Source organism: Aphelocoma coerulescens (assembly GCF_041296385.1).
Source record: "Aphelocoma coerulescens isolate FSJ_1873_10779 chromosome W unlocalized genomic scaffold, UR_Acoe_1.0 ChrW_unloc_scaf_1, whole genome shotgun sequence".
Classification (NCBI taxonomy): domain Eukaryota; kingdom Metazoa; phylum Chordata; class Aves; order Passeriformes; family Corvidae; genus Aphelocoma; species Aphelocoma coerulescens.
This window is the reverse complement of record NW_027184080.1, coordinates 8,799,619-8,816,124: the sequence shown is the minus strand read 5'-3', so window position 1 is coordinate 8,816,124 and position 16,506 is coordinate 8,799,619. Positions and strand designations below refer to the sequence as shown.

The 16,506-nt window shown below is 44.1% G+C and overlaps 1 protein-coding gene across 16 annotated transcripts in view; it reads left to right on the top strand.

The window, feature by feature from the left end:
- Positions 1-14,784, top strand: part of LOC138102701 (vasculin-like) — a 147,369-nt gene extending 132,585 nt beyond the window's left edge. For 14 of the 16 annotated variants that reach the window (XM_069000452.1, XM_069000449.1, XM_069000451.1 and 11 more), the window contains 2 exons: positions 13,245-13,347; positions 14,135-14,781. In XM_069000452.1, coding sequence (XP_068856553.1) covers positions 13,245-13,347; positions 14,135-14,293 — 262 coding nt within the window. In that variant the 3' untranslated portion in view covers positions 14,294-14,781. Of the gene's footprint in view, positions 1-13,244; positions 13,348-14,134 lie in introns of all 16 variants that reach the window. The other 2 variants (XM_069000458.1, XM_069000457.1) reach the window with 2 other exon arrangements.
- The last annotated feature ends 1,722 nt before the right edge of the window (positions 14,785-16,506 follow it).

The following is a 16,506-nucleotide window of genomic DNA, read 5'->3' as shown; positions in this document are numbered from 1 at the left end:
ATTCATGAAAATATTCTTCCATCGGCATATATTTTGACTCAAATATTAACTGGGTCCAAATGGTCTTCCAAAAGCCCTTGGTAAGAATTAAATCCCAAGAAACATAGAAAAAGTTCTTAAACAACCATGCCAGGAAGTGTTTCAGTTCTTTCTGAGCTTGAATCAAGCTAAAATTTACAAATCATTGTTCAAGAATCATTTTAAGTTTAAGATAAATGTCCATATGCGGCTCTGAAAGCCAAGAGTCTTCCCACGGTTCCTCCATAGTTTAGATATGGAATAGCAAAACAAAACCAAGAAGAGGCATCCAAAGTTTCCAGGGTTTACTCACACAAATCAGTCGCTTAGGGATCGGGGATCGTTCTGCTAGCAATTGTCTACCATTTGTTACAGTGGGGATACTGTAACACGCCCATATCAAACCAGGAGTCCCGTGGAAAAGAAATATATATGGACGGATTCTTGATAGATGTTTCAGAGAGATGTTTATTTCCCCAGCTGCATGGCCGGGATCTGCCGAGGAACTGCTACAGTCACGGGACCCAAGGGTCCTTGCCCGTGCAGGAAACACAAACCAACCAATGGGGAACGAGGCTGACCAGGGGCAGGGAAACCCCGTGTCTCCCCTCAGGGCTACATGGCGGGGGGAGGAGACCCCGACAGATACGCACGTACCCAAGAGTCGGGCTAAATGAAGAACATCGCAACAACGAGCAGGTGGATCGAGCTGCCAAGGTGAAAGTATCACAGGTGGATCTGGACTGGCAGCACAAGGGAGAATTATTCCTAGCTCGTTGGGCCCATGACGCCTCTGGTCATCAGGGACGAGATGCAACGTACGGATGGGCTCGTGACCGAGGGGTGGACCTAACTATGGACAGTATCTCACAGGTCATCCACAGCTGCAAGACCTGTGCTGCAATCAAACAGCCCAAGCGGGTGAAACCTCTGTGGTACGGTGGACGATGGTCTAAGTATAGGTATGGGGAAACCTGGGAAATTGACTACATCACCCTTCCCCAAACCCGCCAAGGCAAGCACTATGTACTGACCATGGTGGAAGTCACAACTGGATGGTTGGAGACTGTCAGACCAAACCACTACAGAGACCTACCTTGTGCCTCATGCTACTTCCCAGAACACCATTCTGGGCCTGGAAAAGCAAGTCCTGTGGAGACATGGCACCCCTGTGAGAGAATCGAGTTGGACAACGGGACTCATTTCAGGAATAACCTTATAAACACCTGGGCCAGAGAACACAGTATCGAATGGATATATCATATCCCTTATCACACACCAGCTGCCAGGGAAGTTGAACAGTGCAATGGACTACTTAAGACCACCCTGAAGGCACTTGGCAGGGGGACCTTCAAAAATTGGGAAGTGAACTTAGCAAAGGACACCTGGATGGTCAATACCCAAGGGTCCTGAGTGATCTCAAGCTGGTCCTGCCCAGTCCGAGCCCTTGCACATGGTGGATGGAGATAAAGTCCCTGTGGTACACAAGAGGTATTTTAGGAAAGACTTTGGATTAATCCCAACTTAGGCAAAGGCAAATGTTAGAAGCATAACAAGACAAGAAGCCCGGGCCCCCGGCGGGGGGAGAGAAGCAGGCCAGCCAGTATGGTTGATAAGAGCAAGACTCCGTTTATTAGCAACCCAAAGGCACTTATATAGTATACCAGCTTGTTAACTCCTAAGTGGCTTAAAGCTTATCAAAACACATTTCTACTTCTACATAATTGGACTTACATCGGCAAGCTTTCATAGTCCTGTTATGATTAAAAGAATTCAGTGTCCCCCCTCGTTCACTCTCGGATAGCACAGCTTATCAGGATAGCTGCACCGTTTCAAAACTCCCTCTTTGTTCCCAGCCCTGCTTGTTATTTTTCACACAGGGACTTTCCCATGGAGGGTAGTTTCTCACACACAGGCCTTTTGCTTCTAGGCCTATTGCTTGTACAGTTCTTTTATTGATCCCAATAATTCTGTTTCCCAACAGGCAAACCCATCTGTGGGATTGTTTTTGCTCAAGGACCTGGTTACACTTGGTGGGTAATGCAGAAAGATGGGGAAACCCCTTGTGTACCACAAGGAGACCTAATCTTAAGTGAGAGCTGTGTGTAAGGTTTCATTGTGTATAGCAGAGTTTAAAGAGGGTATTGATTTGGGTATGATGCAGATGGTAATAGAATAAGGGGTGGATAATATCTTAGGTTACAATGTAAGATGCAACCAAAAGTATGTATTCTACCACCATCTGTTAAAACCAGGTGGGGCAGTGTTCTTTATCTCTTCCATGACACATCCCTGATAACTCCCTCCATAGAGATATTTTTCTGTTAATGGGCTATCAAGCCTCACTGCATGACTCATAAAATTGCATCATCACATTGTGAGATGCTCCGCCCAGAGGGAGGAACCAAGCATTCCTACCTGGATATAATTTGAGGTTTGGAACACCACAGTCTACCCTTACCTGCTGGGTTCCCAGAGGACAAGAGCTACATAACCGCTACTGGACCTTCAGAGGAAGACCAGACCCTTCTACAGGATCACCGCTTCAACAGAACCACATCTATCACTTCAGGAGGACTGCAGCCACCATTTAGTTGGACTGCTACCACCACCCTGACCAACAGGGTGTCAGGTTGTATCCTGACTCTGTCAGTGTTTCTGTACTACTGCATTTATTTTAGTTTTCCTATTAAACTGTAGTTCTGATTTTGAGTCTCTCACTGGTTTGCTTTCAAACTGGTACACACTCCTTTCAATTTCTTTGTTGAAGGACCTGCTTCTTCATCTCTCCCCTCCTCTCCTAGTTCTTTTTCTTCTTGCTCTTTATCTTCTTGTTCTTTTCTTTTTCTCTTCTTGTTCTTGTTCTTGTTCTTCTTCTTCTTCTTCTTCTTGTTCTTCTTGTTCTTGTTCTTGTTCTTCTTCTTGTTTTCCTTGTTGTTGTTCTTGTTGTTGTTCTTCTTCTTCCTCATTTTCTTCTTCTTCTTCCTCGTTTTCTTCTTCTTCCTCCTCATTTTCTTCTTCTTCTTTTTCATCCTCCTCCATTTCTAATCAATGATATGGACTTGTGACTTGCCTAATCCATTTTTTCCTCTTTCATTATTGGAGCAATTACTGTAGTTGTTCTTTTGATCCTTATCTCAGCTATAGTGCCCTCAAATGCAGTTTGAATTTTTGCTTCAACTACTGTCCTCTAAGAGTACTGAAGAGTGGCCCAATAGGCATAGACCAGGCTCCAGTACAGGGTGAGGAGCTGCTGGTTTTCAGTGGGGTACACAAGGCGCCCTTCTATCAGGTCACATGTCAGTTTGCCAGGGTTGGTTACCTGTTCAGGTGTAAAGTGCCAGGTACTGGGAGGTGATAACCACCCTAGGAACCTGCCCAAATCCTTCCACATACCCTGCCACCCAGGAACCGGATGCCTCAGGGCAGATTTCAATATCTTTTCACCTAAAGTTTGTTTTCTCTTACGCCAGGATGACACCAGATTCCATGAACCCCATAGCGTGCAAAGAGTATTAGTTAATATTATTAACAGTATTAAGAAGCTTACATGAGGATGAGCAATGACCATGGGAGGCTGCATTATAAAACCATTCACATAAATCTCAGGCAGGCGGAGAGAAGTGTATTCCCTCATTGTCCACAGAAGACAGCTCTCCCAGCATATGGCCATCAATGTAAAGGCAAAGCATAGAGCCATTGTTTATATTAGTATGTTCCCAAATAGCAAAATAAAGAGATAAGCAGTGCAGCTGACAAACTCTGTATCCCACACAGGAGCTTGCTACTCAATAACTACTATTACTATAGCATGCAAGATATATATAATTACCTTTGTCTTATCCCTGTTTGGGTGCCAAAAAGGACTGTAGTTGGTTGAACTTGGCTGGACACCAAACACACAATGCCTCTCTATTACTCCCCTCCACAACTGGACAGGGGATAGAAAATATAACAAAAAGTTCATGACTTGAGATAAGGACAGAGAAAGATCACTCACCAAATGCCTTCATGCACAGACTCGAATTAGAGATATTAATCAAATTCATTACTCACAAAATAAGAGCAGGATAATGAGAAGTAAAATAAGACCTTAAAAACACATTCCTCCCACCCCTTCCTCCTTCCCAGCTCTACCTCCTCCCCCAGTGGTGCAGGGAGATGGGAGTGGGAGTTATGGTCAGTTCATCACATGTTGTTTCTCCCATGCTCAGGGAGAGGAGTCCCTCCTCTGCTCCAGTGTAGGGTCCCTACCACGGGAGATAGTTCTCCATGAACTTCTCCAATGTGAGTCCATCCCCTAAGCAACATTTCTCCACAAGCTGCTCCAATGTTGGTCCCTTTCCTCAGGGTGCAGTCTTTCAGGCACAGCCTGCTCCAGCATGGGTCCCCCACAGGGTCACAGGTCCTACCAGGAAAACTGTTACAGCATGGACTCCTCTCTCCATGGGTCCACAGGTCCCTGACAGGAGCCTGCTCCAGCACAGGCATCCCACAAGGTCACAGCCTCCTCTCAGGTATCCACCTTCTCCACCATGGGTCTCCTTCATGGGCTACAGGTGGATCTTTGCATCCCAATGGACTTCCATGGGCTGCAGAGGCACAGCTGTCTCACCATGGTCTTCACCATGGGCTGCAGGGGAATCTCAGCTCCAGCACCTGGAGCACCTCCTGCCCCTCCTTCTCCACTAACCTTGGTATCTGCAGAGTTGTTCCTCTCACATATTCTCACCCCACTCTTCTCTGGCCACAATTACATCTGTGCAATCACTTTTTTTTCTTCTTAAATATGTTATCACAGAGGCGTTGCCACCATTTCTGATTGGCCCAGTCTTGGCCAGCAGCACATTCATCCTGGAGCCAGCTGGCATTGGCTGTGCTCGACATGGAGGAAGCTTCCAGCAGTTTCTCAGAGAAGCCACCCCTGTAGCTCCCCACTACCAAAACCTAGCCATGTAAACCCAGTACATTCAGTGATATCACAAGAAAATGCACTTGAAAGGGAGAAAGTAACTTCAAAAATGGATTGAAACAATTCTAGTATCTCATAATACTAGAGAAATACTACATAGTAAAGGACTTGGGGAAGCTGGTCAACAGTCAGCTGAACATGAGCCAGCAGTGTGCCCAGGTGGCCAAGAAGGCCAATGGCATCCTGGCCTGTATCAGAAATAGTGTGGCCAGCAGGACAAGGGAAGTGCCATGTACTCAGTACTGGTGAGGCATCTTGAGAACTGTGTTCAGTTTTGGGCTCCTCATGACAGGAAAGACATTGAAGTGCTTGAGCCTGTCCAAAGAAGGGCAACAAAGGTGGTGAAGGGTCTGGAGCACAAGTCTTATGAGGAGCAGCTGAGGGAGCTGGGGGTGTTTAGCCTGGAGAAAAGGAGGCTCGGGGGGACCTTATCAACATCTACAACTACCTGAAAGGAGGTTGTAGCCAGGTAGGGGTCAGTCTCTTCTCCCAAGTAACAAGAGACAGAATGAGAGGAAATGGCCTCAAGTGTCATCGGGGGAGGTTTAGACTGGATATTAGGAAGAAAATTCTTCACAGAAAGCGTTGTCAAGCAATGGAACAGGCTGCTCAGGAAAGTGGTGGAGTACCCACCCCTGAAGCGCTCAAAAAACATGTGGATGTGGCACTTGGGGACATGGTTTAGTGGTGAACATGGTGATGATGCTGGGTTGATTGTTGGAGTTGGTGATCTTAGAGGTATTTTCCAACATTAATGATTCTATGATAATAGTGACTACAGTAGCAACTGGTAGAGATTGGCAATGATACTGCTGGGAAATCACAATTTGGTCTGGAGGTGAGCTTGTCAATGAGCTCTGTTGAATTTCTACTATTTCTGGCAACTATGGAAATGTAGTGATTAGATAGATTTTTTTTTTTTTGGTGATACATATATTTATATATATTCACATATATTTATTTATATTTATTTATATATTTATATATTTAGTGATTCTACATATACATTGGACTAGAGAACTTTTCCTTTTATAGTACCTGCAGAGGAAACTTTCATGACCTTTTATTTTTCATGAGTATGAAAAATAAAATGTACCTTTCTCTGTTCCTTTTATTCCACCATTGGCTATGGAGACAGAAAATCTTGGCCACTAGAGGCTGCTGATTTTTGATTAGAAGGTAGGAGTCAAATCTAACTCTCATTTGTCAATTCAAATGACTTTGAGTGGCCTTCATAGGGTTTCTGGGCAAGGATCTTCCCTTGTGGTATTCCAGAGATGCTTTGTCTCCATACTATACCAGCCCTTTGGCTGAGACCTCTGCACGTATGTAGATGGATGTTATGGTAAGCCTTTTTCTGGTAAATTTGACTCGAAGTGACCAGGTTAACGCACAGAATACTTGTGCATAGGTAATAACTTATAGGTACATGCTGTACAAAATATATCTTGGGCTTCCTTTCTGCTGGGGGTGTTTCCAACATGCAGTGATGTACTCATCCTGTTGGTGTCAAGTTTGCTAATCAGAAGCCTAACTTTTTTTATCTAGTTCACACTTTTAACCATTCTAGAAGGGTAATGTTGCTTTAAAGGGTCAGTAGTCCTGCTAACTTTAGATGATATTGCTTAAAAGTTAGCTATTGCCCCAAATGTTATTTACATTAACAGGAGCTATGTAACTAGTCACTTTACTGTACATAATACCGTTAACATCTTCACTTGCTTGCAGTAAAATTTTCTGCCTCAAATTGCTGTTGCTTAAAAATATCATTGAACTGCTTTTGACATTGCATAATGGCAAGTCTTTTTCTGTATGTGTATACAAATGCACATATTCTCTTAAAAGAAAGAAGCTTTAGATGACTTGCATATTACTGCTTCCTGAGGATTTCACTGTTTCTGGCTGTCACATTGTCCAGTTTGGTTCAAACATTAGAGGATACACCCCCCCCCCCCCTCCACTCCCCCTTCAATTCCAGGCTTTTATTATGGTTTTAACAACAGTCTTTGGTGTCATTGGTCACCTGTAGTGACTCATCCAATGCATGTGTATTGTATTTGGATCTCGAATTTTTTGCAGGGAGGGTTGAAGGGCATTTCTTGCTGACATCTGGCTAAACAGATTACCTGGCACATGACCTCAACTGTGAGTTCATCTAACTTCCCTGTTTTAGTATATTCTGTTCTTCAGCTCTAAGTATCAGTTTCTTGTGTCAGTTCTGGCATATACTGGCATATACTTTAGAAACATCTATATTTTTTTGTGAAATAACTTTAACCTCCTTTAACATTTAAGGTCAACAGGTGTGTGGTTTGCTTGAAGAAGGTGCTAATCCTTTTGTCCCAAAACTTTGCAGCAAGAGAACTTATTATCTTCATTGTTAAATGTCACAGTGTCTTCACCCTCAGATAATCTCTGTTTTCACAGTGTCTTAAGGCCTAAAACCATTTTCTTTCTGCTCAGATACTGCTGTCCCACTTTTGGCACTAGCTAAAACACTTTTATTATTGCATCTTTGGACGTCTCAAGCTTAGTCGAGAGGAATCTGTCTCCATTTATTTTCTTACCCTCATCCCAAAATTTGCTCCTAGTTTTAGTCTGTCTATGCTGGAATATTAGCATCAACTGTCAGGTGAGACTCAATTGCAAAGAAGCCTATCTTGGCTCTGACATTAGCATGTACTAAAAAAAAGAAACTGTGAGACCATTTGATCCAGTTTGGCCAAATTTAGAAATATATCCTCTGAGAAAAGGCAGGTCACCCCCCCCCCCCCACCCCTCCCCCACCAGGTTCGGGGAAAATAAATTTTCCTCAAAGGAAAGTGAAAGAGATAAAAACTATTTATTTAACAAACACACGGGAAAAGGATAATAATGCTAAATAATAAAATCTCTCGCTGTGGAGAAAAAAACTGGGAAAGTGTTAGAGTCCTCCCTTTGGTCTCCTCGGAGCTGGGGCTTGGGCCAGGGCCAGGCCCTCTGTGCTCGGTGGAAAGTCCTCCCAATGTGTTCTGATATTGAAGCAGTCCAGTGGAAAAGGAGAAAATCCGAAATTCCAGAGAAGGGAAGAAAATTCAATTCTCAGTCTCTCTTCGGAGAAAAAGAAGCTGAACAACTGGCCAAAAACTGACCTGGGAGCAGCAAGCCGGGTGCCTCTTCCCTCCCCTGCCGCAGCTGGGAAAAAAAAAATTTGCTATCTCTGTGTGACCTTGAACAAGCTGTAAACTGCTTTGAAAAAGTTTTGCTCAGTTTTTCCTTCCCCATCTCAGGCTCAGTTTAGAGGCATAGAAAGGCACAAAAATTAATTTCTGGGCATAGGGCAGCAATATGGGATACACATCACAAAGTCACCCCAAGACACCATTGCATCCTGAATTGTGCTTCTGTCACTGAGTATCAATGCAACTTCTCTCAAGTGCATTGCCGCCATCTCCAAACTTGATGCAGAAGATACTATGGGTCTGAGGTGAGGAACCACCTCTGATGTTTGTTCGCATGGAGGAATATCGCCAGCGTTCCTACACTGCTGTTCCACCAGAGCAGTTATACAAAGGAGATATATTCTTATTTTTCCACCTGACAGAGATTTCTTGCCTTAAAATGAAGGTAGTTACTTAGATTCTGCTTTCTTCCTGCTTGAACTAGTGTAGCCAGGGTCACTTGATTGTACTAAAGTCATTTGCCCTTGATAACTTCTTACACAAAGATATTGACAATTTTTGGGGTTTTAAGAGTTCTCCTTTTGTTTTTTCTTCTCTTAAGGAATTTTCCCCCATATGTGTTGCTAGGAGACAATAACGACTGGATACTTAAGAGAGACAAAAGACCTGGCCACAGCTCAGGGGAAGGGTCCAGCTGGCTACTCTCTTTTACCTGGGGTTTTCTCGTGTGTAGGGCAGAGATGCCGAGAGATTTGGACTGGGAAAATGGGGTTGGGTGGAGCCCCTAGTTCTCTTGTTCTCTCAGCATTTGGAGGGGAGAGAGGCTGCGGTTGCTGTGGGGAGAATTCATCACCACTGCGGGGTCCTGCCTTCTGCTGCCTTTCTTCTACCGTGAGTGGAGCTCTGCTCGGGGGAGCTGCCGTTGCATTGGGACCCTATTTAACACCCTGCCTCACTAAAAGAAGTACTTTTCACCATCTGCTCAGGTGCCTCAGGGAAAAACCCCGGGATCCTGAGACCACCCTTCCTTGCCCTGCTGGGAGCGAGGCCACCACTGCCCAGCCCCCACGGTTTATTCTGCACTGCTCCAAGTCTTCGCTACACTGTAGTTCTGCACCCTCTGCCTGCTGAGACATCCCAGGGTTCCCGCTGCAGCTGTGGAGATTGATAGATCTCATCTACCACCCGGGATTTTTGATCATTCCTGCCATTCTAGTTTGTTGCTCCCTACGGTCCTGCTGGGGCACCAGAATCGGCTGCCCCAGGGGGTTTGTGAAGCCTTTCTTCCATCCCTTCCCGGCTCGGCCAAGCCGCTATTACTGCGTGCTCCCCGAGCTCGCAGCACAGCGTCCCCTGCAGCCGCGGGGGAACCATCGCACCTGCCCTGCTCACCAAGAGCCACCAGCACCCCTGCCGGCTTGTGACTGTAACTGCACCAAAGGGGAAAGTGCCTGACAGCTGAGAAGGCTGGCACTAGGTTACTGGTTCTGTTTGCTGTTACTGCCACAGTTATTGCTGTTTGTTTGCCCTGTTATACATACATATATATATTAGTAAAGAACTGTTATTCCTATTTCTCATATCTCTGCCTGAAACCCCCTTAATTTCAAAATTATAATAATTTGGAGGGAAGGGGGTTACATTTTCCATTCCAAGGGAGGCTTCTGCCTTCCTTAGTAGACACCCCTCTTTCAAACCAAGACAACAATGGAAGTTGCAGCTTAATGGGCTGTAAAGTCCATAGTCCCAATACCATATATGCTTTTAAGTGAAGTCCTGTGCATCAACAGCTGAACTTGCAGATGATCCAAATTATTTTATCTTTTGCTTTTTTTATTGCTGCAGTCCTGGAGAGCAGCCATCCAATTGAAACCGATACATACTAACATTGGTCAGATAGAAACTTTCTAACACAGTTTTGAGTATTAGAAAGCAGGCATTCTTTATTGCAGTGCACTGGTCACTCAGAGGATACTTCCTCTAATCGAGTGCCCCAAGTGTTGGGTAAGCAGTTTTTATCATACTGTAGTGGTTTGGTCTAAAATACTCATTACTGTTTATCTTCTGTGAGATAAGAATTAGGAGAAATGCAAAGCAGGCACCAACTTGAATGAATATAAAGAAGTTTATTAACAGACCTAAAAAAAGAAAAGAAAAAAAAAAATTATACCACCTTCAGAACTCTCCTCCTCCCCCCACCTTCCTCCCTTCTCCCACTGACAATGTAAAGACAACCCTTAAGATGTTCAGTCTGTTTACCACTTCCATAGTAACCTTGTTCAGTCCATTTAGAAAGAGAAGTCTCTTTTTGCTCGTGCTATGAAAACAGTATCACACTGAGACAGCCACCCACTTCCAAATATTGTTCAGTCCATTTAGGAAGAGGAGTCTCTCTGCTCGCAATGTGAGTCCCTTCCCCCAACTTGCAGCTTTTTCCTGCAACTGCTTTCAAGGGTCCACTCTTGAAAGTTTTTTGGGGTACAATTTTAAGGTTGAGCTGTTCAGAAACAAAGAAACAGAGGCCCTTCTCCTTCCCTGGGAGCAAAGGGTCTTCCTCATCTTCATCATTAGAACTATCTCTGGAAGCATCTCTAGGAATTGAGGTTTTTCTCCTTTCCTCTTTGGAGCAAAAGTCCTCATCTGGTTCATCTGGTTCATCTCTCTCTCTGTCCAAACTTCTCATGAAATTACAGCTGCGTCAGCATCTGCCTATTGCTTACGAGTTGAACACTCCACCCCCCATATCTTCATGAAATTACAACGGGATACTCTGATATATCATAGCTTCACAACAGACTTTCAGCTTTAAGCATCTCCTCTCTCTCTTCCCTCAGGTTTTCAGCTCTTCACAGCAATAAAAGGGTTAATCTCACCTCGGCCTTGCAGCTGGAATGTGGCTTATCGCTGTTGGTCACCTGACCTCTGCCGGACAGAGGTGCCGCTTTGCTGAAATCTTGGCAGCACTGGAGAGGGGGGGTTCCGAGCCTCTCTGGCCGCCCACGGCAAGGCAGTGGGGGGGGGCGGTTCCATGGCTGGAACAGGCCCATGGCTCCAGGCTGGCCGTGGCCCGGCCCAGCCTGGCCCAAGCAGGGCCTGGCCGGGCCTGCTGGGACCCTGCACGGGGCCTGCAGCCACCTGTCCCAGAGCCGGAAACGAGAGAGAGCTTGGGGGGGGAGTTTGTCTATTCTTAAGTGTGTATCACAGAGGCGGTCACAACTTTAAGTGGCTTAAAGAATTGTCCATATTCAAACTGGCCATCTGATAGGTTCTATCAGGTCCCAGAGGAAGCTGTAAGCACCCCTTAGCAAGGATATCCCTTCCGGGACTATGCTTGCTAACCTATGACACATACACACTGATTACATATTCATTAGCTATCCCCACTTACTTGATGCATATATATTACTTTATTTTACGTAGTCACACCCCTTATCAGAAGTCTATATCATTCTTTGGGGTCTTCTTCGGTGGTCCTCAACATCCAGTGTCCTTTTTAGGTGGCTGTTCCTCAACTCCCACTTTTGAGTAAGCACAATATCATTGTTTTGCATAACTTCTGCTTAGTCAGCCTTGCAGAGCTCAGCTGGCATCCTGCTTGCGTTTTGCATGAATTCTGTTTGCCTAAGTTACATCCTTTACCTACTTCTCCAAGGCTATGCTGTTCTGTTCTACTGTCCTTATCAAAACATAATATGAAAAACTATCAGCTTTTTTTCAGCTGGTAATAAAGATTTGTGAAGTGATGGTCTGGACATGGGGATTGAATGCACCCTCAGTAAATTTGCAGACAACACTAAGTTGGATGGGAATGTTGATCTGCTCAAGGGCAGGAAGGCTCTGCAGAGGGATCTGGGCAGGCTCGATCAATGGGCTAAGGACAGCTGTATGAGGTTCAATAAGGCAAAATGCTGTGTCCTGCACTTGGGTTGCAGCAACCCCATGCAGTGCTACAGGATGGGGGAACAGTGGCTTGAGAGCTGTTCAGCAGAAAGGGACTTGAGGGTGCTGGTTGAAGGCCAGTTGAACATGAGCCAGCAGTGTGTCCAGGTAGCCAAGAAGGCCAATGGCATCTTGGCCTGTATCATGAATAGTGTGGCCAGCAGGACAAGGGAAGTGATCATCCCCCTGTACTCAGCACTGGTGAGGCCACACCTTGAGTACTGTGTTCAGTTTTGGGCCCCTCATTTTAAAAAGGACATTGAGGTGATAGAACATGTCCAGCGAAGGGCAAAAAGGCTCATGAAAGGTCTAGAAAACATGTCTTATGAGGACCTGCTGAGGGAGCTGGGGTTGTTTAGTCTCGAGAAGAGGACGCTCAAGGGGGACCTCATCGCTCTACAACTCCCTGACAGGAAGTTGTAGTGAGGTGGGGGCAGGTCTTTTCTACTGTGCCTGCAGTGAGAGGACCAGAGGAAATGGCCTTAAGATGAGACAGGGGACATTCAGATTAGATATTAAAAAAATGTTTTTCACTGTTCAGGTGGTCAGGCATTGGAATAGATTGCCCAGAGAGGTGATAGAGTCACCATCTCTGGAGGTGTTTAAAAGGCATTTGGATCTGGCACTGGGTGATGTGGTTTAGTGGTTTAGGGGTTACAGTGGCAGTGCTGGGTTGACAATTGGACTGGATGATCTTAAAAGTGTCTTCTAACCTTGGCGATTCTATGATTCTGAGTGCGATAATATGATGAAATTTGCCTTTTGTGTCCTTATGTTCAGTGGGTTGGCAGAAGAGCAGTATCTATGTGAAATCTGATGGCAGGAAATGTAGTACTTGGTATGTGCAAGTGATGGTGTTGTTATGCTTAAAATTATGCTCTATAGATAAAGTATTACTGTTTAATTTTTGAAACCCTTGAAATTAAACATATGGAGGTAAAATAGTCATCTGTGAAAGACCTGAGAACTCAACTTTTGTGCTTTATGTATCTTTTGTAAAGCTTTAAACCTACTTCTATGTAACAGTTTGTTTAAAATAGTTATGGACTGATTAATGCATTTATTACAGGTCTTTACACATCTACGTATGCAGAGCTTGAAACATCTGAGTGTGTGTAGCAAATTCCTTAATGTTGTCCCTTTTTATTTTAAAGGTTGTTAAAGGAGATGGGCTGGCAGGAAGACAGTGAAAATGATGAAACATGTGCTCCACTAACAGAGGATGAGATGAGGGAATTTCAAGTCATTAGTGAACAGGTAACACTAATGTTCCTTTATGAACTTATCAGTGGCTACCCTAAGTGTCTACCTTTGAGGGGGATCTCCAGTAATTCTGATGGTTAGGGATGCTGCCATTTCAGCACCCTTTTTCTTTTCTCTGTCTTGCCTCCTTGTGCTTTTGGAATAATAGTTGCTTTAAAAAGATAGGGGGGCAATGCTTATTGTAAGTACACCTGTTCTCAAAATATCAAGGGAAGGGTAGGGGAATGGTTCTGAGTATTAAACTCTTAAATGCTTGGCTTATTACCCAGTTTCTGCACTATGTCTGGAAATGCAGTAATTTCTTTCTTGTGAAATAAGTTGTTTCCTTCTCTCCACTGTCTTTTACTTTCCAACTACATCAGGTATACAGACTGGGATACCCATTCCTCTCTGCTTCTTCTCTTCCCGGGCCCCTTCCTTGCTGCAGAACCTGCCTTTCTTAGCACAGGTGTCTGCAGCAGACCATGAAAAAAGGGACTGCATCACTGGAGACACCATGTGGGAGGGATCACTGGGGCAAGATGTCTGAGGAAGTGGGTGAGAAGAGGGTAAACTCTTGTTCACTGCAGGAGCTTAGTTTAGCACAGTTGGAGGCTCTTGGATGCAGGTGGCTGGCCCAGAAGTGAAGGTTCTCAGGTGAATTTTCCTTTGTGCATATACATAAAATAGATTGTGCAGTGGATCTAATGTAGCCCATAGATGACGTAGAGAATGCTGAAATGGAACAAATTGTTGTGTTTAGCTTTTTATTTATCTGATACATCTTGTTTTCTCATTTCAGTTACAAAAAAATGGCCTTCGAAAAAACGGCATTTTGAAAAATGGCTTCATCTGTGATTTTAAATTTAGCCCCTGGAAAAACAGTACTTTCAAACCTGCTCTGGAGAATGAGGATTCTGAGACAAGCAGCAGTGATACATCAGATGATGATGATGTGTGAAGATTTCTGTAACATCTGTTGAAGCTTGTTTTGATCCCATGAAAATTTGGGGATGTATTGTTTGAAAAAAAAAATCTAATTGATGTAGTAACATGCCCGATTAGAGGAAGAATGATGGGACTCTTCTCTGAAGAAAGCAAGGAATATTGTGTTGAACATTACTATAATTTCTTTGTGAAAAAATGTAGAATGAGGACTTGGGTTGACCCAACATTGACTGACTTCATCACTGTAGCATTTCTGAGCAATGTGCCAATGTAATAAATCAGACTTTCTCATTTAATAATAAAACCAAAAGGAATTGTGTAATGTTTAGCAAGACTTGTCTTAATATGTCCAAGTATATGAGAAAAAAAAAAAAAGGCAGCTTGACACAGTGCTTTGCTTGCTAAGTAATTTCTTTCCTAAAATGGAAATCCTTGAGTCCACTCTGTATGCAAAAAGGGCAATGTAGCATGTTGGCTAAAATGAGCTAAGTACACTAAAGATCTTTTCCTTAATTGAGCTGTTGTACCATTCTGCTTTTTCCACATATAACTGTTCTTTAGGCATTTGTAGTATAGTCATCATTATTAATGGAAAAAAACCCCTGATGTTTCAGTTTCAAATTCCTGGAACTAACCTTTTATTTGAAGGCTTTATGTGGGGTATTGCAAGACTGAGTACTCTCACAGTGAACATGTTTCTTGGGGGAAAATAAGCACTTTAATTTTACTATTCACATGCTGTAATGCCCCAGCCCACTTGCTGGGTTTAAGGAAAGGTAGTTGGATATACTCTGGACAGTGCACGGGAGAAACAACAAAGTTCTCAGGAAGTTCAATAACAAACAACTTTTATTCACAAACTTTAGAACATCCAGATAGGACAAGGCACTTGACATTGACTGGATTTTTGGTCCGGCTTACAATATATTTTGAAAGAAAGAAGGTAGGAGAAGGAAGAGAAAGGAAAAGGAGAGAGAGGTATAGTCACTACCCTAAGATCCAGCATGGTCTCATCAGCTTTTAAATCCAAGGTAGCAGGGTGTAAGGCCCCAAACAATTCGCTCGACAAGACTTTTAAAAGAGCTTACAGTTGTTCATGTACTCTGAGTTAGATGCACAGGAGAAATACCAACAAGATATTCTCAAGAGGTCAAAACAACACAAAAGACTTTACTGGCAACTTTAGAAAATCAAATAAACTTTGGCAAAAGGTTTAGAGCAACATTCAATCAACATAAAACACTTCTCAAAGCATTAACTTGGCCCATTCAACTTAGCAAACTTTAAGCCTGTTCAATTCCAAGTTACTCAAGAATTCCAAGAAGAGGGAATTAGAAGAAAAAAGAGAAAGAGAGAAAGGCAGAAAAGGTATAGAAAAGCACAGATAGAGCTTCCAACTCCTGGGTTCCAACAATGATAGAAACTCCAAGAAGAGGTAGGGTCCAGACAACATGATGGCCTTGTGTTCGGCTTTAAATACCCCTTGGCCTTTGTGGACCCTTCTCCCAGGTGGGACTTCTGGTCATTTGGCCACTCAGGAGCTGGGTTAGGGGTGTGTGGAGCACTGCCTCTGGTGTGCCATGGTTGACAGACACTGGGGGGCTGGGGTACAGGCTCTAGGGGTAGGGGATGTGGGGCAGGGTGATGCCTTAGGTTTTAACTTTCATATTTTTCAAATCCTGTACTGCTTAGTGTATAACTCTGAAGTTTTTGTAGCCTGTTAGCTTCTGCTCTCTCATGCTAGGTAGACATAACAAAGCCTCTCCAGGCCTGCTCTCCAAGGACACCCAGACCATCCTAGGCCCAAAAAGTATAAATCAAAAGCCTCTAAAGGGGGGGAGGGGGGGCAATCTTGGGGAAATTACATCATTAACTGAAGCTTTAATTGGAGAATTAACCCTGCTATGCAAATGAACCAAACTTATAGAAGTGTGAAGAACTCGTGACCTGTCGTCCATCTTGGGGTCCATATTGGCAGTAGCCTCTGGACTCCCAAGGGTGTACCTTTGAAGGCCCTTCAAATAAATACCTAGCTTTATTCCCTTATTCTTGTCTAGTCTCTGTTTTTAGGTGGCCACTTCAGGCATCAAGGGCACTGCCTCACGTGGGCAAGGCCTGATCTACCCTTTCCTCCCCACACATGCATCCCAAAATGTCTTGAGTCATCAATCTTTCCAGTCTCTAACAACCACCCTGTGGCTCAAGACATTGACTGGAACCACATTA